Raw genomic sequence first — 21,546 nt, 5'->3', positions numbered from 1 at the left:
GGGGAACAGGGAAGCCTGACTCAGACCCCAAGGAGCGTGTGCTTCCACACGACCCAGAGACTAAGGAGAAGGCTGAGCTGCAGCTCGGAGGAGGAGGGGTCCGGTCTGCAGAGGACGCTGGACACTGCAGAGGGAAAAGGGCACCACAGAGGGGCCAGGAAACCACACCACAGGGGATAGGACACCACAGGGGACAGGACACCACAGAGGCCGAAGGGGCGCTGCAGAAGTTTGACACAAAACTTTCTCTCGGAAAACTAACAGCTCAGAGAAGACGTGCGGGCACAGAGCGCAGGTCCCTGGCCAATAACGGCGACACCCAGGGGAGTCACAACAAATGTGACTAGACACGGTGGCCAGAGTGATAGGAGAAGGAAAACCTCTTCCATGGGAAAGGTACACGCAGACAGGATTTCCAGGTCCATGCCAGCCCACCTCTGGCCAAACTTAGGAATGACACAAAAAAAGAAAAAGATTTTAAAAGAAGAAAAACAAAAACATTTTCATTATTTCTTCTTTCAGGAAATAAGACACAAAGCTAAATCCCCCAGCCTGCACCGGGTAGGACTTGGTAGGGCCCTGTTTTTGTATCACAGACCCATGGGGATGCTGTCAGCTTAATTCAGTTAATCATTAATTAACTGAAAGGCTGTTTGTTAGCCTGACTCCCACATTTTGATCCTGAGAATGTGGAGTTTGTCTCTTTCCCCATGAATGGAAGGTTTTGGAGGTGACCTGCTGCCCCATTTGGGGGCTGTTCTCTGCACGGTGTCTGGAGTGCAGGTGCAGGGCTGCGCTGGGCGCCGCTGCCGTGGTGACCCTGTGTGTGTTTGCCTTCCAGGGCAGTCCCCCTCCTGGGCTACCTACCTCAGGACCTGATCGAGAGCCCGGTGCTGCTGCAACTGCACCCCAGCGACAGGCCCCTGATGCTGGCCATCCACAAAAAGAGTAAGTCCCCTTGTCGTGGTCAGCCCTGCAGGCTCTGACACAAGCTAGTGTGCTCCTGGGGCTTGTCCTGAGGTCAGCACCCAGCAAAGCCAGTTGCCCCGTGTCCCGCCTGAGTCCTGGCTGACTGTGGGTTCCTTTCTGGCCCGAGTGGCATCCTGTTCTTACTGTTGGCTTCCTGGGAAGGTGGGCAGAGGGGGGGCAGGCTTAGCTGTAGTAGGGAAGGTCGTGACCAGGCTGGGGTAGTGGACAGCACGAGTGCCTCATGCCCGGCCACACAGATACAGGCGACACTCGGAGAAGACCATTGAAGCTGGCAGAGATGGGAATCATGACTGTGTAGCCACGCTGCCAGAAGCAACCCCTGTTGCAATTTAAAGCAAAGCAGAGATTGAAAGCGGTGGCTCAGAACAGGTCTCGGTGGCTCAAGTGACGCCGAACTCCAGGGCATCTCGGCCGTCCGTTCTCTTCCCGGAGCCCTGGCTGCGTCTCCGCGCCCTGACCCCTGCTCGCTCTCTCCTAGTCATGCAGTCCGGCGGGCAGCCTTTCGACTATTCGCCCCTCCGGTTCCGTGCCCGCAACGGGGAGTACATCACGCTGGACACCAGCTGGTCCAGCTTCATCAACCCCTGGAGCAGGAAGATCTCGTTCATCATCGGGCGACACAGAGTCAGGGTGTACGTGCTCCCAGACCCTGTGGGGCGGGGCCTGCCTCCCCTCCAGCAGATGGCGTGGAGCACCTGGGAGGCCAGGCCCAACTCACCTCCCATACCTGGGGTCACCTGCCCCCTGCCCCCAGCTGGGAGGGACCTGGTTGAGGTGGAGCAGTGAGCAGGCCGGGGCAGCCTGGGGGCTGCAGGGCGGAAGTGGGGCCCTGAAGGGGTGAGCAGCAGCCGACTAACAGACCGATGAAAACCATGCAGGGGCCCTTTGAATGAAGACGTGTTCTCCGCTCAGCCGTGTGCAGAGGAGAAGGTCATGCAGCCCGGCGTTCAGGAGCTCATGGAGCAGATCCACCGGCTGCTGCTGCAGGTGGGTGCCCCTGGCGGACACCCCGCCCCGTAAGCAGCCTGAGTGCTGCCCTGAGTCCTGGGGTTGCCACCACCCCCCGGCCTGTCTCACTCCAGTCTGCACCCTGGTGCCTGTTCTCTGTTCCACCCACTTGGGCTGGTTTGGGCAAAGTCTGCGCCAGGCCCCAGAAGGTCCGGCACACCTATGGCTTGCCCAGTTTGTGGTAGCCCCAGCCTTGCACTTTTGGGGTGTCTGCCTCTGAGCTACAACCCTGGGCTAGCGGTTGAAGGACATGCCCAGATTCCTGTGCCCAAACTGGTGCCTCAAGTCCTGGGCGCCAGCCCCACACGTGGCCTCCCACAAGTGGACCAGAATCACTCCATCCAGGGTGCTGTGCTGGCACCAAGGGACACTTGAAAACCCCTGTCCCCTGTCTTTGGGGACCTAGTACTCAAGAAAACTCAGCACGAGCATAGGGAACCCCATGGCCTAGCAGCTTTCTGCTTCTCGGTCCCCACACTGGTGAAGCTGTAATGCATCAGGTGTGGTTCCTAAAACCCCTCGACAGACCCAAGAGGGCTCGCACCGTGTGAGCAGACGGGGTGGTTCAAAGACCTCTTAGTGGGGTCTCCCCAGGAACTAGCGTCTGGGCGGAGGCTGGGAGCCTCATCCTTGCCCAGTGCCCCGGGCTGGTCACGGCCTCTCTGACACCAGCGTTGGGGGGACCCACATGCCCCAGCCCTGCACCTACATCTGTCTGCTCTCTCCGCAGCCCGTCCCCCACAGTGGCTCCAGCGGCTACGGGAGCCTGGGCAGCAATGGGTCCCACGAACACCTCATGAGCCAGACCTCTTCCAGTGACAGCAACGGCCACGAGGACGCCCGCCGGAGGAGAGCCGTAGGTCCCCCTCTGTCCCTGAGAACCTGTCTGTGTGCACATGGGAGTCACAAAGCATGTTTAAAACACCCCTGCTGGTTTCTGAAGCCTTTACAATCTCAGCGACCTCTGGCTATGCCCTAAACTCTTCCCTGGGACTCACTGTATAATCTCTTAGGAGTTGAAGCAGCCAAAAACTGTGGTGAGAGGTTCTGATGAAAATTAATTGAAGCGGGCAAATCAAGCCAAAGGGCAGATGCAGCGTAGTGCAGAAAGGAGGAGATGGAACATGCCTGTCCGCTCTCCTTCCCACTGTTCTTTCGGGTATCAAGGCCGTTTCTCTAGCTCCGCGCCTCACACTTATTCTCATCCAGAACTTCCTTTTCCGTAGCTGAGCTATTCCTGCTTTTCTCTGTCCTCACTGTGGGGGCTGAAATCTCTGATAGTGAATAATGTGCTCGTTTTGTTTTTCTTCAAGGAAATTTCAAAAAATGGTAACAAGGTCAAAAACAAAAGTCATTATTCCGGCGAATCTGGAGAACAGAAGAAAAAATCTGCTACAGGTAAACAACTGTTCACCATTTCCTCAGTAAAACTATAGTCTGGCAAGGTGGGACCGCACTTTCTTGAACTCTGGGTGGCAGGGAAGTGGCATTGTAAGTGTACAAACCCCCTGCCCTGTTCAGCCGGCCGCACGGGCCTTCACTCATTCCACACATAGACCCACATTTCTGTGCAGGCACCTGGCACCCTGCAGGCCGGCTCTCCTCGCACACAGTGGCCATAGGGCCACGTGCTCACACCAGGGGAGCTGCCCAGCTGTCCTGCAAACGCCCAAACCCTACCCCGTCTGCAGTGGAAAATGAGAAAAAAGAGAGGGCCACCCTCTCATGTGGGGTCCCCCAGCACAGGGTGGGGACTGTCAGCCCACCCCTCTGCAGCCTGATCCCACCTCCCCAAGTCACAAGTTCATCCTCTCATGCTTGGGCTCCTGCTCACACGTGCACACACGCACCCCAGCCCTCTTCCCAGGTGGGCTGTCACTCATCCTTCCATCTCAGGCCTCGCCTCCTCCAGGAAGCCTCCCATGGGGAATGCTGGGGCCGGAGCTCACCTGGGGCCTGCCCCGCCTCTCCTGTTGGCCAGGATGCATGGGTGTGCACTTAGCCTTGTGGATGCGCCCCATGTGCTGGGAGACACTAGCGAGCAGGATCAGCTCTGCCCTCGTGGGTCCCCAGGGGAATAGCACGTGGTGCGTGTGGTGAGGACAAGGACAGAAGTGTCCATGGCGAGCTGCCCTACAGGCCGCCGTGATTGTTACCACCGCTGGGGCTGGGTCGTGTTGGAAAAGGTGGGCCCTCAGGAGGCAGAGAGCACTGACTGACCGTAAAGCACCTGGGATCTTATGGACCCCCAAAGTTTCAGGAGTCCATAAGAACTGGCCCCTCCCACTGCCGAGTCCCTGACCCTGGAGACAGCCCGGACCCAGGGCCACTGAGCTCCAGGCCCGGTTGACAGCATCGTCCAGGTTCCCTATATGAGGGCACAGCCGCTGGCCCCAGCAGGGCTGCCTGAGTGTCAGGCTGATACTAGGTTTCTGTGCCTGTGAAGTGAGTTCTGAGCCCCCAGCCTTATCTTTAGGTGGAAATACAAATATCAAGTGTACCGTTGGGGACACCCGTATTGACTGAAAGAACAATTGTGTCATTCTCCCAGAAATGCAACACAGTTCCCCTGCTCAGATGACAGCTGCCCGGGCCACAGAGGAGAACAGCTCAGGCGCCAGCCCACCCAAGGCCACCTTCCCAGAAGAGCTGGCCTGCAAGAGCCAGCCGGCCGGCTCCTACCAGCAGATCAGCTGCCTGGACAGCGTCATCAGGTGCGGGCACCTCTGGCCTCTCCCCTTGGTGGTCACCCGCTCTCCGGGCTCAGTTACCTGAAACTGTGACCATCCTCACAGGTACCTGGAGAGCTGCAGTGAGGCCACCACCCTGAAGAGGAAGTGTGAGTTCCCTGCCAACGTCCCCACGCAGAAGGCCAGCGACAAGCGAAAGGCCACAGGCAGCCCCGGGCCGCCTCCCGCAGGTACCGTGTTTGTCTGGGCTGTTGTTACCTGTGTGATGGCTTACGCAGGTCCCTGGGTGTCATCGGAAGGCCTGAGACCCCCTTTTTCCCTCCCCTGTGACTTCTGAGCAGCTTTGGGGACACAGTATGTGGGTGTAGGCTATTTTTGAAATGACCAAAGTAGCTTAAGAGTCAGCAACCTTCTTACAAGCTAGAGGTAAAGGGGATTCTGGAATCTGAGAGAGGGGCCCCTGGGGCTGCGGAGGCCTGGGGCCTCTCAGGTTGTCATCCTTGGGCAGGCCTGTTCCCACGGTGTCTGAACGTTACCTCAATCAGATTAACGCTCAGGCCGCTCAAACGCGAGTGTCGCTGGTGGTCATTGCCAGGATGGGAAATCGCCTTTTTGACAGAAGTGCAGTCGATAGGACAGTCGCTCTGTGGAGGAGTCTGTGCCTGTCCGCAGGGAGGAAGAGCGAACTGCTTGCCGGCACTCTCCGGGCTGCCCCCGAGCCGAGGCCCCTGACCCTGAGCCCCTGAGCTGCTGCTGCTCCGGCCCCCCCAGAGGACCCGGATGTGAGGGTTGAGTTGCTCCCGTTTCCGAACGTCCTCTCCCCAGCGCTCCCCTGTGATTAAACACCTGAGGATAGCTTGCCACATGCCAGGGCGCCTGCAGGCCACGCGGTCCCTTGGGTATTGGATCCATCTCGACAGTGGTGCTTCTTACCAAACGGTTCATTATTGTTGCGTTTTTATGTCTTCATCCATTTTTTTCTTCTAAAGAGGTGGCGATGCCCTCCACAGTGACCAGACACGCGGACGTCAGCGCACGCTTGACCTCGTTGACGCTGCCGGGCAAGGCGGAGAGCGTGGTGTCCCTCACCAGCCAGTGCAGCTACAGCAGCACCATCGTGCACGTGGGCGACAAGAAGCCACAACCTGAGCTAGGTACGCCCATCGGCTCCTGGATAATGTCGAGAGCATCCTGATTTTAACAGTAGGCATTAGAAGTTTTGACTGCCATCTTAAAACGTTCTTTAAGTCTATGCACATGCAGAAGAACCGACCACAGCCCAATAGGGGGCGCAGGAAATCCGGGTGCAGGAATTGCGGGCGGCCAGGGCCACGCCTGTCCCGATCCCCGCTGCGCTCTGGCGCCACCTGCTGGCAGTTGTCTGCTCGGGTGTAAATACGGACGGGGCTGCAGTGGTGCTGAGCCTGGTCCCCCAGGACTAATCAGGGATTCCAGAAGTCCCCCTCCTTGGGCTGAGAAAACGCTGGCACCGATGCCCCCTCTCCCCGCTGACCCTGCCCAGTCTCGCCCTCCCCTGCATGGAACCGCCCACCCCGTGTGAGGGCAGGAAGGAGCCAGTACAGGTCAGCCCAGCAGTACAGCCAAGGACGGCCTCTCTGCGTTCCCCAGAACACGCACGAGTAAAACGGGGCCTGAATTTCTTCTTTGCCTGGAAGAGGGAGATGATGAGGGAAAACGTGCACATCACAGTCGGTGTCCAGACCCCCTTCCAGGATGGTCATCGGTCACCTGCACCTGCCTCTGCACTCACAGTTCCACATGCTCCCTCCTGTGCCGCCCCGGTGGTCCTGAACCAGGAGGGGGGCATGGGTGGGTCCGAGCAACAGCCGTGCTCTAAAAGCTGAAGAGCTCAAAGCTAAAGACAGCCCAGGATTGCCCTGCACAGCAGAGGCTGAAACCCCGAGGTGCCCCAGTCTTCAGCCTGCTGGGTGGCGGCGCTCTGCTATTGCTGTTGGCCTTTCACTGTGAACTTACTCAGAAAGCTAAACAAACGAACGCGTCAGGGACCTCATCCTGGGGGCTTCGTGCAGCCTGGAGCCCAGCCCATGGCTGATCTCTTCCTCACAGGTGTGGGTGGGGCATGGCAGTTCTAAATCACAAGGGTCCTTGCAGATGAGAGGTCTGCGTCTTCTGTTACAGAGATGGTGGAAGACCCTGCGAGCGGGCCCGAGTCCCTGGACTGCCGCCTCGGCCAGGACAAGGAGCCCTTCAGGAGGCTGGGCCTCACCAAGGAGGTGCTGGCCGCCCACACGCAGAAGGAGGAGCAGACCTTCCTGCTCAAGTTCAAGGAGACGAGGAGGCTCAGCATCCTCCAGTCTCGCTGCCATTACTACCTACAAGAAAGATCCAAGGGCCAGTCCAGTGAAAGAGGTAGGTGGTGATACCCGAATGAAAGGTGGATTTTAAATAAAACTTTATTTTTAATGGTACTGAGTCAAAGTGTGAAATGTCCGCAGTTCAGCACGTGTGCATTGGTAAGATAGCTGTTGGGACCTTACTGGTGATGCAGTCTGTTTCAGTGGGACTCGTTCAGGGATGTCTTCTCGTGTTCCCAAGGGAACAGTGCTGTAAATAGCAGTGACAGTCCCAGGCCAGCCCCCTGTGGAACGCAGGCGGGGCAGTTGCAATGCTGCCATGTCGGACATTTCCTGCCTGGGTGACGGTGAGGGGCAGGGGACCTCATCCCACCTGCCCACCCATATGGGACCCTCGGAGAACCAGGCAGGCCACAGCTAATTCACCCCAAAGAGAATGAGCACAGTACTGATGGGGCATTTGGAGTCAGGTAACTGGGGAAGGAGGGTGCTTGGGCTGACACCCTAGGAGCGACGCCCTCTCCTTTTCCCCAGAAGACGTGCCTTCCTGGTCGATCTGGCTCAGGGCTGGACTGCAGCCTCCAGCCAGCCAGACTCCGTGGGTGCGTGAAGCAGCCCTTTAGGCTGAGAGCCTCCAGGTGGTCCAAAGGCAAGGGATGAGGGAGCATCGACTAGCTTCTGCACCCCTTTTCTGGTCCAGGAGCCTGGCTCCACCCCCAGCCACCCTCCCAGACCCCACAGATGAGGCTGGGCTGATCAGAGATGCCAGGGCGCTCAGGGCCTGATGCAGGGTCAGAGCCAGCGAGCCCAGGAGACACGCAGCACAGCAGCCAGCCCCCCGGGTCCCGGGGCGGACAGTGCCGTGAATGTCTGTAGAGGAGGCTGGCGCCCTCCGAAAGGATTGCTTCCCCTCCTTTTCCCTTTCTCCTCCTTCCCGGCCTAGGGTCACTGCCAGGCTGTAGGGAACCTCTGTGGAAATTACCAAAAGGTGTCCTTCCCCACCCTGGGCAGACCCACTGGCGGGCCTGGCTGGGTGCAGAGTTCCAGCTCCTCCTTGCCCCCTTGACCCAGCAGTTTGTGCAGTGCACAGACTGCACAGCTGTCCACAGCAGCAGTGCCCAGATCGCGATGTGGTGTCGCAGGGGCCCAGTGCTTTAGCCCCTCGTCCCACCAGAGGGCAGAGTTCCTGTGGGAAGAGCGCCTGAACCTCAGGACCTCCACCTGCTTGGAAGTCGGCCCTGGCCCACGTGCCTCAGTGTGCAGCACAGGCGGGCAACCCTCCTTGGCTCAGCGGGCACACCTGCCGCAAGCGCCTCCGAGAGGAAGAGCTGAGGAGCACCCATTGCCCGTCCCGCCCCAGGCTCGGCATCACCCCCACCCCCAAGCCCATAGTACTTTGGACGCTGGCCTGTGCCCGGGGGAGGCCTGGGGACATGCCCAGAGGCCCCTCTGTTACCAGTTGAGTCCCTCCAGCCTCCTAAAGCAGGCCTCATCTCAGCAGCACTTGTCACTGGAGAGAAAGAATTTGGTTCCAAGGGCACGTGCCCCCTTCCCCACTTTGACTTCCGCTCAGGGTGGAACCACAGGCTTCATTTGATGGGGAAACAGGAAACATCTCTTTTTAAGGAACGATAGTGGTCAAGCTCGTAAAATTGAAAATGAAGCTTAGATGACATCATATTTCACAACCCAATATTGGGGAATGGCATAGAATTGCCAGCTTTTTAATTTTATTTTTGGATAAATAAAATCTTTTTAATACCACTTATCACCACCATTATCAAAAAAGAAAGGACATTTTGTAATGCCAGAAGAAAACAAGACTGTGATCTTGCAATTCAGGGTGGTCCTTTGAATTGATCGAATTTAGTTTTATGGAACTTACCATTTTGCCCCGATTGTTCTCCCTGCACCGAGGGTCAGGGAAGCCACATGGGAGACTCTGTGGCCCCCAGGCTGGCATTTGGGAACAGGGGGCTGTTGAACTCAGAGGTGCCTCCAAGTTTCTGAGATTCCACAAGTCTCGGACAGTGGACATAACAGGAACCCTACACATTTATACATTTTAACTCTGGTGGTTTTTCCATTATTGAAGCTGCTCCTGGAGTAAGACACACCTCGGGAGTGGACTCATCGTGGAAAAAGTCTGGGAAGAACAGAAAACTGAAGTCCAAACGGGCCAAGCCTCGAGACTCCTCTGAGAGCACTGGGTCTGGCGGGCCCGTGCCCCACCGGCCCCCGCTGGTGGGCCTGAACGCCACAGCCTGGTCACCGTCGGACACCTCCCAGTCCAGCTGCCCCGCGGTGCCCTTCTCCACCCCGGTGCCAGCTTACTCCCTGCCAGCGTTTCCAGCCCCAGCCATCGTGCCGGCACCCGGGACAGTGGCAGCGGCTCCGGTGGCTCCCCATGCCAGCTTCGCGGTGCCCACTGTGCCCATGGACGCCCAGCACGAGTTTGCAGTCCAGCCTCCGCCCTTCGCTGCCCCCATGACCCCAGTCATGGCGTTGGTGTTACCGAGCTATGCCTTCCCCCCAGTGCCCCCAAACCTGCCCCAGGCCTTCTTCCCCGGCCAGCCAAATTTTCCATTTCAAATCCCTGCGTCGCAGCCCGAGTTCTCTGGTCGGACCTCACAGCCGTGCGCTTGTCCTCGGGCAGAGCGTGGGCCACCAGTGTCACGTGTGACCACCCCGGCTACCCCTCTGTCAGCTGCCGGGCCCACAGGCCGGGCCTCCCCGCCACTCTTCCAGTCCCGCGGCAGCTCACCCCTGCAGCTCAACCTGCTACAGCTGGAGGAGGCCCCCGAGGGCTGCCCTGCAGCCTCAGTGACAGCGGGGACCACAGGTGCAGGGCTGGACTGCAAACCTGGCACATCCTGGGACTGGCAGCCAAAGGCACCGCCAACAGTAAGGGTCTCCTGATGTTCTTTCTCTATAGCAGGTCAAACGCACGTCCTCTCTCAGGCGTGGGCGATGTGCACACTGAGGTTCCCCCAAGCATTTCCATTTTGACGTAAAAACATGTGCTAGGAGTTACCGTGTTCCGGTTAAACAGCCCTATCAGAGTAGACTAGTGGGCTTTTTATTGTCTTGGGCTCTGAATGAAGAAAGATAGATCGACTGTGTGACAGTAAGTGCAGAGGACTTCATGACTTGTTGTCAAGGGCCTCAAAATGTTAAATGAAAACTTCAAGGATAAAGCATGACCAGGCTAAATGCCAGAGCTCGGGCTCCTTGGAGGGCGGTGGTGGAAGAGGCGCTCACTGCCAAGGGCGAGCAGGGGAGCTCCGAGGCCAGCACCGGCGCGCTCCCAACCTCCCCGGCCTCAGGAAGTGGCGGGCGTGCTTAGTCAGTGGGACTGTTCCCCAGGCAGACGCGGAGCCCGAGCTGAGGCAGTGTCATCGGCAGGTGCTCCGAGGGGCAGCTGCGTGGGGCTCCCCTGCCTTGGCTCCCAGGAGAGGAAGTAGAACCTCCTGGGCCCACATCAGCTCTCCCTCCCAACTCCTTCTGGGGTCCTGGACCTACAGCCCGGGGGCCAAGGGCCAGAGGGCCAGGGCATTCCCAGGCCACCCCCACTCTGGGGGTGCAGGAGCAGGGAAACCAGAGCCCACCCCTGTGAGCAGCAGCCTCGGGGTGCTGTGGAGGTCACGCAGAAGGCTTTCCCCCAGGGATCCCAGAACTGCTGTCTTGGGTGCCTCTCTCCCAAAGTTAAATGTAATTAGATGGCGTCCATGGACTATAGTGCCAGAAGCCGCACAGCTGTCCATTTGGCTTGTGAAGGGAGGACCATCAGTGTGAGGAGGACGTGCTTCACTGTGTCCCCGCGTGACCTTGTGCAGACAGCCGCTCTGCAGCTCCTCCTGCCCCCGCTGGGGAGCTCCGGGGAGCTGAGTGCTGACTGGGTCCCCACTGTCCTGACTGTGTCGTCTCCATTTCCAAAGCGTGCTGAGCCCCCAGACGCCCAGAACAGTGACGCCCTCTCCACGTCCAGCGACCTGCTCGACCTCTTACTGCGCGAGGACCTCTACTCAGCCGCAGGGTCAGCCCGGTCTAGAAGCGGGGCCTCCGCCACCTCCGGATCCCTGGGCTCTGGCTCACTGGGCTGCGATGTGTCCAGAAGTGGGACAGGTATGTTGGTGGCGGTGGGTGCACCTGAGTGCTGGGGAAGCGGGCGTGTTTTAGGCCAGGGATTTCTGGTGCGTCTGCAAGATTCTCACATGAGGTACCTGGGCGTCCTCGACTTCTCCCACACTCCAGGGACCCAGCTACACCTGAGCCACAGGCCACATGTGCTCAGGGCCCAGTACCAGGTGCACACCAGGCCCAACAGGTGTCCAGCTGGCGCTCAGAGCCCACAGTGGTTCAGACAGGTAGGCAGGTGCTGGTCCTGCCCCAGCTGTGCCCCGGGTGGCGAGCTCTCACCTGGTCGCCGTGTGGCCATCACGGCAGTCTGCACGCCCCGCTGGCCCCTGCTGGACCCTCAGGCTCCCCGGGCTCCCAGGAGAGCCGGTCATGGTTCACCTTCCTGAGTTGGTTCCCGTCAGTGAGCCTAGCATGTGAACCGCGTGCTTTACCCGCCGGACCACTCAAGTGTGACAGGACCCGCTGTGACAGGACATACACACTCCCCGCAAACCCAAAGACCCCTGCTCCCCTGGAGTGAGCCTCCGTGTCCCCTGCACCAGCCGGCTTCTCTCCCTGCGGGGTGCTCACTGGAGCACGCTCCGCTCCGGGCCAACTGCCATCTCTTAGGAAGCCAAAGCTGGCTTCTCTGTGGCCTGGCTCAGTCAAGAGGGCGTTAGCACTAGGGCAGAGGTGCACGATTACTAAGACAGGGCCCCGCTGGGCTGCTTGGGGACGGGGAGGGGTGGTCAGGACAGCTACCGCCACGGTACTAGCTGACAGCCCATATTTAATCACCCAGGTAATTCCAGAATTGGGAAGACAGCAACACAGGTGCGAGCCCCACAGTGGGACTCGCGGCCCCCAAGGCTGCCATCACTTACATGAGCACAGGATGCAAGGGTGGACTTGGCGACAAAGGTTTTGACCCATTCCTTTTGTGTTCTTACAGGCAGTAGTGACACAAGTCACACCAGCAAGTATTTCGGAAGCATTGACTCTTCAGAGAACAACCACAAAGGAAACGTGAGGGCAGCCATGCGGGAAAGCGAGCGCTTCATCAAGTATGTCCTGCAGGACCCCGTCTGGCTGCTGATGGCCGACACGGACGACAGCGTCATGATGACGTACCAGATGCCTTCCCGGTAACGCTCGCCTCTTCCTAGGGACACGTCGGGGCTGGGTTAGGGTTCCCCAAACAGGCCCCCGCGTCGGGGAGGGCTTCCTTCGGAAAGCCTCCTCTCAGGCTGAGTTGAGTGCAGCACAGAGAGAAACAGGGTTCTATAGGTGGTTCTGCTGGCCCCACAGAGCCCTGCGGTGTGGGTGCTTTACCCGGAGTGGGGAGTGAGGGAGACGGGCTCCCGGCGACCCTCCAGAGTGTCCTCCTTGACGTTTACGAAGCATTTGTGCCAACACCGTCTCTTTTGCTCTGTGGCCCAGTAACCCTATGGGGCACATGGGGTGTGTCTCAGAGACGAAACCAAGGGTCAAGGGAGGTGACCAACCGAGCCCACCAGCTGCTCTGTAGTGACCCCGGGTCTGTGCCCCAGCTGTGACTCCTCCATGTCAGGCTGCTCTAAGGAGCCATCGTGGTCCCGGCCCCTGTGAGGCTGCAGGAAGGGAGAAACACGGGGAGGGAGGACTAGCTGACGCTGAGGCTCAGGACGGCCGGACCTCTGGTCGGGAGGCCAGGCTGTCTCCAGGGAGGGCAGCTTCAAGCCGGCCCAGCGTTGGCAGGAGGCAGGGGACGGGGTTCTACCCACCGCCTCCCGGCAAGAGCCTCCCTGGTTAACTGCGCTGCGCAGAGCTGAGCCTCTGCAGGTACCCAGCTCCCATGTCTAATTGAAAGTCAAATCAAAATCGTGACTTGGATTAGCATCTTAATAGAAAAACCACAGATTTACTAGGGAGATTGTTACCTTAAATAGGGTAATCTACTTGAAACGAAGAGGAAGTTTGCACTAAACAAAATCATCTGAAATTCCATTATTGATACTGAAAGAGTTGGTAGAAAACGAGTGTGTTCTTTAAACAAAACCCTTGAGACCTTCTAAAGCTTACCGATTTGTGCTTTCGCTGTGAAGAAACATGGAGGAGGTTTTGAAGGAAGACAGAGAGAAGCTGAAGCAGCTGCAGGCCCTCCAGCCCAGGTTCACGGAGAGCCAGAAGCAGGAGCTGCAGGAGGTCCACCCGTGGGTACGGCTGGGCGGCCTGCCTGCGGCCGTGGACGTGGCGGTAAGTTCACGGGACCGCTTTTCTGACATCACAGGAAAGGGGCCTGTGATGGGGACGCGCGGCACTCTGCAACTAGTCTGACTTTAAAACGTCCAAAGTTAAAAGGCTATCGACAAAAAAGATAGGGCGACACTGTTAAGTCAACCTCAAAGAACTGGCTTCCGGTGGCTTTTCAACATTGTTCCCAAAGAGGTCTTCGACATGTCGAATCTCAATTGTGTGCTGAAATTTGAATTTTTTTATTTCTTCCTATTCTGTTTTCTAGTTAAAAAACAAAACAAAACACCCCTCTGTCATAAACCAACAGCCACGTAGACCATTAAATAACAGTGGGAATATGAAACTTGCGTCCCTAACTCTCAGCAGGCCTGTCCCCCTCCAGCACCTCTTCTTTCTCTGTTCCCTCCAAGAATATCCCAGAATCCACTGCGGCTTCTGTCCTTGTCCTACGCGGCCCCATCTAGTGGCATCTAGGACAGTTCGCTCCCTTGGCACCGGCCCCGTGCGCTCAGGTTCAGGGCTCTGGCCTGCTGGTCACCTGCTGCCCGCTCCAGGCCCGGGGTTGGCAGCTTTCCTCTGTCCACACTCCCCCTGGAACTGTCTTCTCTGGACTCCTGATCAGAAAAAGCATCTATGTGCTGAGATGCTTTAGTGTCCACCTCCAGTCTGGCCCTCTTGACCTGTCCAACTACCCTCAGAGAGAACCTGCCCCACACGCTGTCCTCCCACCCCGCTCAAAGGCAGCTCCATATGCCGTTTGTTCAGGCCACAGCCCTTGTGTCGTGCTGGAGTCCCCTCCCCTCCCACCCCGTCCTCCCCTCTAGTGATCCATGTCGGCTGGACCTTCAAGCTAGATGGAAACCAGCCAGCACCTCCAGCATCACCAGCCTGGTCCAGGCCACAGTCCCTCCCCACCGGGATTGTCACAGCAGCCTCCCAGCTGTACTCTCTGATCCCTTGTCCCCTACAGTCAGGTCTGTCACCCCTCAGCTCAGATCCCTTCATAAAGTGCCACAAAGCCATACAGACCGGACCCGCCCCCGTGCCGTCGTCCAGCCTCCCCCTCTCCCTCGCTCTCCTCTCCAGCGGCCCTGGCCTCTCGGCTGCTCCTGACCCGCCCAGCAGGTGGCTGTCCTTCCTCTGCCTGGCACCCTCTCTCCTCAGACAGACACATGGCTCGCTCTGGCTTCCTTCACGTCTGTTTTCCACACGCCACTGTGTTAGTTATCTATTGTGACATAGCAAATGACCCAAACAGCAGCTTAAAACAATAAACGTTTCTCATCTCCCACTGTTCCTTCGGGTCGGGAATAGACCTGAGGTTGAAAGCAAGGGATTGGCCGGGGCCACTGTCACCCAGAGGCTGGATTGGGGCGGGAGGACGCAGTTCTGGGGAGGTGCCTTCCCACGTCTGTCAGGTCGGCGCTGGGTGCTGGGTGCCGGCGGAGCCTCAGCTCCTCGCCACATGGGGCTCTCCACAGGGTGGCAGGAACATCCTCGTGGCGTGGCAGCGGCTTCCCCAGGGAGACGAGGGAGCCGCAGGCCAAGAAGTCACACTTGTCCCCTCCATCACCTCTTCGTGAGAGGCAGTCATTACGTCCAGCCCACGTCTGAGGGAGGGGAATGGCGCTCCACCTTTGGAGGGAGGAACGTCAGAGAACGTGTGGACACATTGAAACCACCGCAGTCGCCCTCTCTGTGGTCTTTTCTGAATGTGCGGTATGAAATTACAGACACTCTCCACGGCTGAGCGCCTTCCGCCTTCTCATGCGCTGTGGGACGCGTCTCATTCCGAACCCTGCTAGGATGTCACCTCCACTGGGACGTGGATTTTGTCTTGGTTCGCTGCTGAATCCCAGTACTTAGAACATGTCTGGAACATGACAGGGCCTTAACACTTAGTCGGGGAATGAACAGGTGGACAGGTACACCGCTGATGCCCCATTTTACAGATGAGAAAACTGAGGCTAGAGAAGGCAGGTAACTTAACTCCAGGTCCCACAGCAGAAAGAGGAGGTGCTGGGAAAAGAGCCTGAGCCTGCTGGCTTACGCCACCCTCTCCCTATGCAAAACCACCTCTGAGAAGGGCCCAGATGCCCCCTGGCCTTGGGGGAGCAGGCGGGGGCCCCACAGCTGAGCAACTGGCAGCTGACACCCGATCACCTGTACTAACTCAGGCGGACTACATCTTCATAGTGAAGATGTCATTTTTGTTACTGATTTCACTTTTTTTTCTTTTAAGGAATGCGTTTACTGTGAAAACACGGAAAAAGGCAACATCTGTGTGCCATATGAGGAACACATCCCTGCCCTGGGGCTCAGCGAAGTGACAGGCACCAAAGAAAAGGAAAATGGACCCCCACTGAGTCACAAAACCGAAGGGCAGACGTAACCCCCACACACACACACCTGCCCCACCAGCCTGCGATCTACATTAGATGGTGCTGGAAGGGGGGACGAGAGTTTCACGTTTGTTTCTAATGGGGAAAAAACAACATTGGTTTTTTTTTTGTTTTAGAAAAAAATAGTTTTATGAAGGGGTGACTTAAAACTGGATAGTGGGAGGGGTTTGGAAAAAATACATTTTTATATTGAACATTATAAATGTGGACTTCGGGGGACAGACAGGGAAGAGATTTTCGTTCCTATTTAACTTGAGAAAGACTGAATCCCCCTCTTTTAGTGTCGGGGAACTTGCCTGAACGCTCGCAGAAGTACCTGCCTCCCGGGAGGTGTCCCGAGGCTCTGACCACCTGCGACTCCAAGCTGAGGGCACCGGCCTCTGGGGCTTCCCCAGGGTGTGTTTGTACAGATCAAATTCTGGCCTCTCTCGGGGGCTGCTTTTTATCTAACTTATCATCTAGTCAAACTAGATGTTTTTTACCAAGTGGAGATCACAGCCTCTCCCACTTTTCTTTCAAAATGTTTTCGCGTTAAATGGTGTAATGCATAGTTTGGCAAACCAGCAGCTTCCACCTCAGGACCTGTGGTGGCAGCAGTGTCTAAGCGACATAGCTTTCGTTTGGGGCCAACAAAGTTGAAATGCCCCCTCTGCACTAACGACGCCTAGTGCTTTCAGATCCACACACGGACAGACCCTCCTGTATATTTCCACTTCATCCTGGGATCCTTTTCAAACCACGACCCATTCGTATGTTGTCGGTCATCTCCTCATGGCGACTTCCCTCTGCAAACCAGGCTGGGGTCGCTGCATTTTGCACCCGTTCATGTTTGTTACTCATCTGACACCCCCAGACATGAGCTCTGGCCCTGGCAGAGAGCAGCCGCTGCCACGGCGCCACCGTGAGCCCTCAGTGACCCGTCTGATGTTTCCCAGGGTGCTGTGAGCTCACCTCTGCCCCCGCACCCTGCGCCAAGACGTGGGCCCTCGCCCTCCGTGAGCCGGACCTCACTTGGTGCAGCTTCCGGCCTCTGAGGTAATGTCCCCTTCTGGCACTGGCACTTTCAGGCCATTGAGGAAGTGAGTGAGGCCAGTCTGTTCAAGTTTTTGCCCAATCGTGCTGCATCATATATTCCAAAGATTGTTTGGAATTTTCTTGGTCCCTGGAGTGAATGAGAAGATCCCCCGGATGAAACAATTGACTTAAAATTGTAGAAACCAAAAGGAGCAGGTTTCCCCTTGTCTTCTGCTGGAGCAGTGGCTGCTAAAACAGGTGAAGCCTCCTCATAATCCAGCCGGTTTCCATAGTGACACCATCTCATGCCTGAATAGTAATCCTATTTTTTATAAACTCAAACACAAAACACTATTTCAATTCTGTTGAATTTACAAAGTAACATCACCTTCAGATGCCTGCCGATGTGTGTGGAAATTAGATGCTGCAAACTGCTTCCTGCCTCTGAAATCTCGTCATAAAGGGATTGACCTATAGTCAAGGTTGCATTTCTGCTACCTGAACATCAACTGCCAGAACGTTCCCTACTGTTATGAATGTTTACCGTCAGCATTATCTCATTATTTCCTGTATCCTCATTGGTTGGTAACCGCGTACCTTCACCGTGCTGAGAAGTTGACAGTAGGAGCATTTTGTGAATTGTTTACATGGTGCCACGCATCGAGTCATATGTTTTCTTTAGAATGTGTGCTTACACGGGTATTATAAAACTCTTTCTCGATTTTAAACTGAGCCTTCTTTTTAATATATTCCTTAAAAAAATGTGTAAATAAGCTCTCCGAGTCTGTGTAATAACTTGCTGGACAAGTGGTTTGTTTGTGTGCAAACCAAGCTTTTTCCACCCAGTGCAATATGTTTGTTTGACTGCTTGTGTCTTTTTATGACTTTTTTGCCTTTTAGAAAATTGGTAAATAAAGCAAGTATATTTTTATTTGTATTTTTTTGTTTTGTTTTGTTTTGGTTTGGTTTTTTTAAGTAATTTTATTGGGGAAGAGTGTGTTTTTCCAGGACCCATCAGCTCCAAGTCAAGTTGTTTTCAATCGAGTTGTGGAGGGCGCAGCTCAGCTCCAAATCTAGTCGCTGTTTTCAATCTAGTTGCTGGGGGGGGGGCGGTGGGCAGCCCACCATCCCACGCGGGAATCAAACCAGCAACCTTGTTGTTATGGGCGTGCACTCTAACCAACTGAGCCACCTGGCCACCCCATGTATGTATTTTTTTTTTTTAAAGATTTTTATTGGGGAATTGGGGGGATGGGAACAGCGCTGGGGAATTGGGGAAGGGGAACAGACAAGTTGCTGTCGTTCTTCCCGGGTGAGGCAGATCAGTCGCCGGCTTCTGGACGGCCGCTCATGGCGGCTGCTGGCCGCTCATGCTGGCTGCTGGCTCCACACGGTAGACCATGGCAACGCACTGCAGCAGGGGCTGCAGCTGCCGCTGTCTCCAGAGACTCATGGCAGCCCAGCTCCAGGTTGAGCTGTTGTTCATCATCTTAGCTGTAGAGGGCAGTGTCACTGGCACTCATATGTGGGATCTGAACCGGGGTCATCTGGCGTCCCAAGCCAGTTCTTAACCATTGCGCCACTCGGCCGGCCCCCATGTATGTATTTTTAATGTAACATGGAAGAAAACCAGAGTAGAGATCAAAGATTATCAAAAGATTTTTAAAAAAATAAAAATTCTGGAAATTCTGCATTAGGGACTTTCTATCTCAAAGGCCTCTCTCATCTCCACTTGCAAAGCATGCCTCTTGCTGGTCCCTTCCTGTGTGAGTGTGTCTCTCTGACACACTCTGTACCTACGAGCTAGGGCTGGAGCTGCCGCAGCCCCTGCCCAGTGAACTTTCTGGGATATAAATCCAATCCTGTAACCCACTTCTCCCCCACATCTTTTCCCTTGCAGACGGCTGGGGTGGGGTGCTTGGCTCCGCCCCTGGCGCTACTCTCCTTGCTGTGGTAACCCGGGCACCTACTCCAGTCCCTTTGTGCCCCACCCAGGGTTGTCTGTCCCACGTGGTCTGGCTGCTTCCATGCTGGCCATGGGCTGAAGGCAGAGACGGCCGGGCCACAAAGGCCTCATGTGTCTATCAGGGATGATGCAGGCAGCACAGCACGGTCTTGTCCCACCCCACCTGTCCAGTTCCTCCTTCTACAGTGATGAAGCCATGTCCAGCCTGGGCAAAACCATGGAGAGCCATGGGGGTAACAGCAGGGGCCTGAATGACCCTGGACCCAGTGCTCCGCCTTCCAGAAGCTTCCTACGCAGGAGCGAGGGCGTCACTCTCCCTCCTGGCCTGGCTGCCTAAAGCCAAGTGATAACGTGGGGGGAGGGGGACAAAAGGCACAGCCCTCCCAGTGGGCGCAAAGACCTCTGCCAGCTGGCCCTAGGTGGCCAGATGCGGCTGTTCCACTGGATTTCCGAGTGCCTGTGGGGACTCTTAATCACATTTTTATTTACCATGTAAGCCCAAGGGCACGTCCTACCCCCTTACTTACAGGAGCTTCTCAGAGCCTCCCGGGCTGACCGCCCACAGGGGCCTAGACACCCACAGGCTGCCCACTGTCTTTGTTCCCTAGAGATTTACGGCCTGCTACCCCCTCCGCTATCTGGTCCCCCTGTGGCCACCACAGCCCTGCCCAGGCTCTGCTGCCTCTGTTCCTGGATCTGGGGATCAAAGGGCCCAAATGCTCAGGAAATCTGTGCTCAGGCGACCTTTGAAGGTGGGATGGGTCCAAGGGACAAATGGCAGGAAGTGGGTCTGCTCAGAAAGGCCATATGAGGAGGGAGTGAGGGTTTGGTGGCCCCAAGATGGAGTAGCCAGGCTTCTGGGGCGGAAAGGCCAAGCCAGCCAGTCAGCCAGTGGGTCCACTAGTGGAAACTGAGGCTGACCTCAAAGGCAGGACCTCGGGCAACTCCCAGTCCAGTCAAGACTCACACACCCCACTCCATCCCAGTGCTTTTTTCCCAAGGGCTCTTGCTCACCCTGGGGCAGATCCCAACACTTCATTTCTCCTTCCTTCAACTGTAGGCAGCGCGCCTCAATCCCAACCCCCCCACAACCCCCATGGAAGACAGGTTTTTTAGGTCCCTGGCCCTCCCTTCACCTCCTCCCTTCTCCTTCCTGGCAAACGGTTACCTGTCCTTTGGTTTCTACAGTCAACTTTGTACCATGTCCTGTAACGGTAAGTAAGCCTTCTTTGCTTTCTCTATAGATGATGCTAAATGTTGAAACCTATGAACAGTGTTGTGACTGTGAAAGAATTGGCTGCTGAGCCAAATAATGTGCTGAGATTACATTTCTCTTCTTGGGCAGCTTGTTGTTCCTGAGTTCCAAACTGCCTTTCAGTTTTTTTGTTGCGCGATTTGCCTTCATCATGTCCTCCTCCACCCCCCACATTCAGGACCCTATCCAATCAGGTGTTCTAGTCATCTTTTCCCCAAAACCCCACCCGCCCCGGGGGCCCTGGTCACCCTGGTCCAGCGTGAGCTGCGTTTCACGGAGAGCATTCTATAATACCTGTTCACACAGAATCACGGGGAATGAGAGGGGTGTGAATGAGACATCCCTGAGGGTTTTTCCATATCTCAACTCGCAAAGCATAGAAACTTAATTATAGTTACTACTTGTGTGTGTGTGTGTGGCGGGGGGAGCAGGGAGATGTCTCCTTCCCTGAGGTGATGTCTAAATAGCAAAGCAGAATAAAGTTACGGGCCAGCTTGGGGTCCACCTCTCAACCACCCCCACTTTGTCAACCCCACCAGTGGGAGCATGGAGGAAGCACAGTGGGTCTTTGAGCAAACAGGGAGGGTAGGAGGAAGACAGCTGAGTTTTCTGCTTGTGGGGGAGCCTGAGGACAACAGGGGTGATTGAAGTAAAGGAGTGGGTCCAATGCTCTGCTGGGGGAGTCTCAGGGGGCTACTTGCAGAGAAGCAATCCAGCGGCAGCACAGGGGCAGGTGACAATCAGCAGAAGCGGTCAGTGAGGTGATTCTGGGGACCTTCAAACCTCTCAGTAAACTTGCCCCGGTTGTGGGGGTCCCTCTGGTGGGGAGCCCAAAGTGAAATAGCCACCTGGAAGGCTGCCAGGCCCTACCAGCCCCACCACACTCCAGTCTCCGGGCGTCCCCTCCCCTTGCTGCTTTCCAGCCAGGCTTGGGGTACCGTCTGACCTTCCCTGCCCACCCCCTGCTTCTGTGGGACCAGGTAGATAGAGGATCCTACCTGGGACCATATCCTGGACCAGGGATGCTCATTGCCTGGGGGTACAGGCCAGACCCTGACAATCCTAATCCCGGGGGAGTAGGGGGTTGGCTGGGTAAGGTGCAGCGCCACTGTAGGGCAGGTGCGCTTCCGCCAGGTAGGTGGATAGGGGAGCTGAGACCGAAACAGTGAGGAAACAGCAATGGGGTTGGGGGGCGTCGGAGAGCGCTCCAGGCGGAAGGCCAAGGTCCGAAGGCATCTTGGCACCGCCGCTCCGCCCGGAGGCACGGACGTCGCAGGCCCGGGGAGCAGGGGCCAGGCCAGGGTCCCCAGGGCGCTCCCCAAGGGTGAGGCCCCACCCCTCAGGCACCCCACCCGCCGGGATGCCCGGCCGGCAGATGGGCCGCCTGCGGAGGGGGCGGCGGGCGTCTGGCGGACACAGGCGCGCCCGCGGGACAAAGCCGGCGGAGACAAAGGCGCGGCCAACACCTGTCGCTCTTGGCGCGGCCGCCGCTTTTCTCCACCGAAGCGGCTGCAGCTGCCAACTGTCACGG

The 21,546-nt window shown here is 56.9% G+C and overlaps 2 protein-coding genes across 2 annotated transcripts in view; both read left to right on the top strand.

Annotated features, from left to right (window-relative positions):
• The window catches only part of PER2 (period circadian regulator 2), a 33,921-nt gene extending 16,190 nt beyond the window's left edge, over positions 1 to 17,731 (top strand). Inside the window, exons 3-16 of the mRNA XM_019630102.1 lie at positions 842 to 948; positions 1,469 to 1,622; positions 1,869 to 1,977; positions 2,729 to 2,854; positions 3,312 to 3,396; positions 4,550 to 4,712; positions 4,794 to 4,918; positions 5,678 to 5,842; positions 6,849 to 7,079; positions 9,120 to 9,928; positions 10,963 to 11,149; positions 12,096 to 12,288; positions 13,228 to 13,378; positions 15,621 to 17,731. Of these exons, the coding sequence (XP_019485647.1) occupies positions 842 to 948; positions 1,469 to 1,622; positions 1,869 to 1,977; positions 2,729 to 2,854; positions 3,312 to 3,396; positions 4,550 to 4,712; positions 4,794 to 4,918; positions 5,678 to 5,842; positions 6,849 to 7,079; positions 9,120 to 9,928; positions 10,963 to 11,149; positions 12,096 to 12,288; positions 13,228 to 13,378; positions 15,621 to 15,770 (2,755 nt within the window). The 3' untranslated portion in view covers positions 15,771 to 17,731. The remainder of the gene's footprint in view (positions 1 to 841; positions 949 to 1,468; positions 1,623 to 1,868; positions 1,978 to 2,728; positions 2,855 to 3,311; positions 3,397 to 4,549; positions 4,713 to 4,793; positions 4,919 to 5,677; positions 5,843 to 6,848; positions 7,080 to 9,119; positions 9,929 to 10,962; positions 11,150 to 12,095; positions 12,289 to 13,227; positions 13,379 to 15,620) is intronic.
• Positions 17,732 to 21,194: 3,463 nt separating this feature from the next.
• HES6 (hes family bHLH transcription factor 6) overlaps positions 21,195 to 21,546 on the top strand; it is a 3,149-nt gene continuing 2,797 nt past the window's right edge. Inside the window, exon 1 of the mRNA XM_019628363.1 lies at positions 21,195 to 21,483. Within this exon, the coding sequence (XP_019483908.1) occupies positions 21,195 to 21,483 (289 nt within the window). The remainder of the gene's footprint in view (positions 21,484 to 21,546) is intronic.

Source organism: Hipposideros armiger, unplaced genomic scaffold (assembly GCF_001890085.2).
Source record: "Hipposideros armiger isolate ML-2016 unplaced genomic scaffold, ASM189008v1 scaffold_17, whole genome shotgun sequence".
Classification (NCBI taxonomy): Eukaryota; Metazoa; Chordata; class Mammalia; order Chiroptera; family Hipposideridae; genus Hipposideros; species Hipposideros armiger.
Note: the sequence above shows the minus strand (reverse complement) of the source record. Positions and strands in the feature narration are given on the sequence as shown.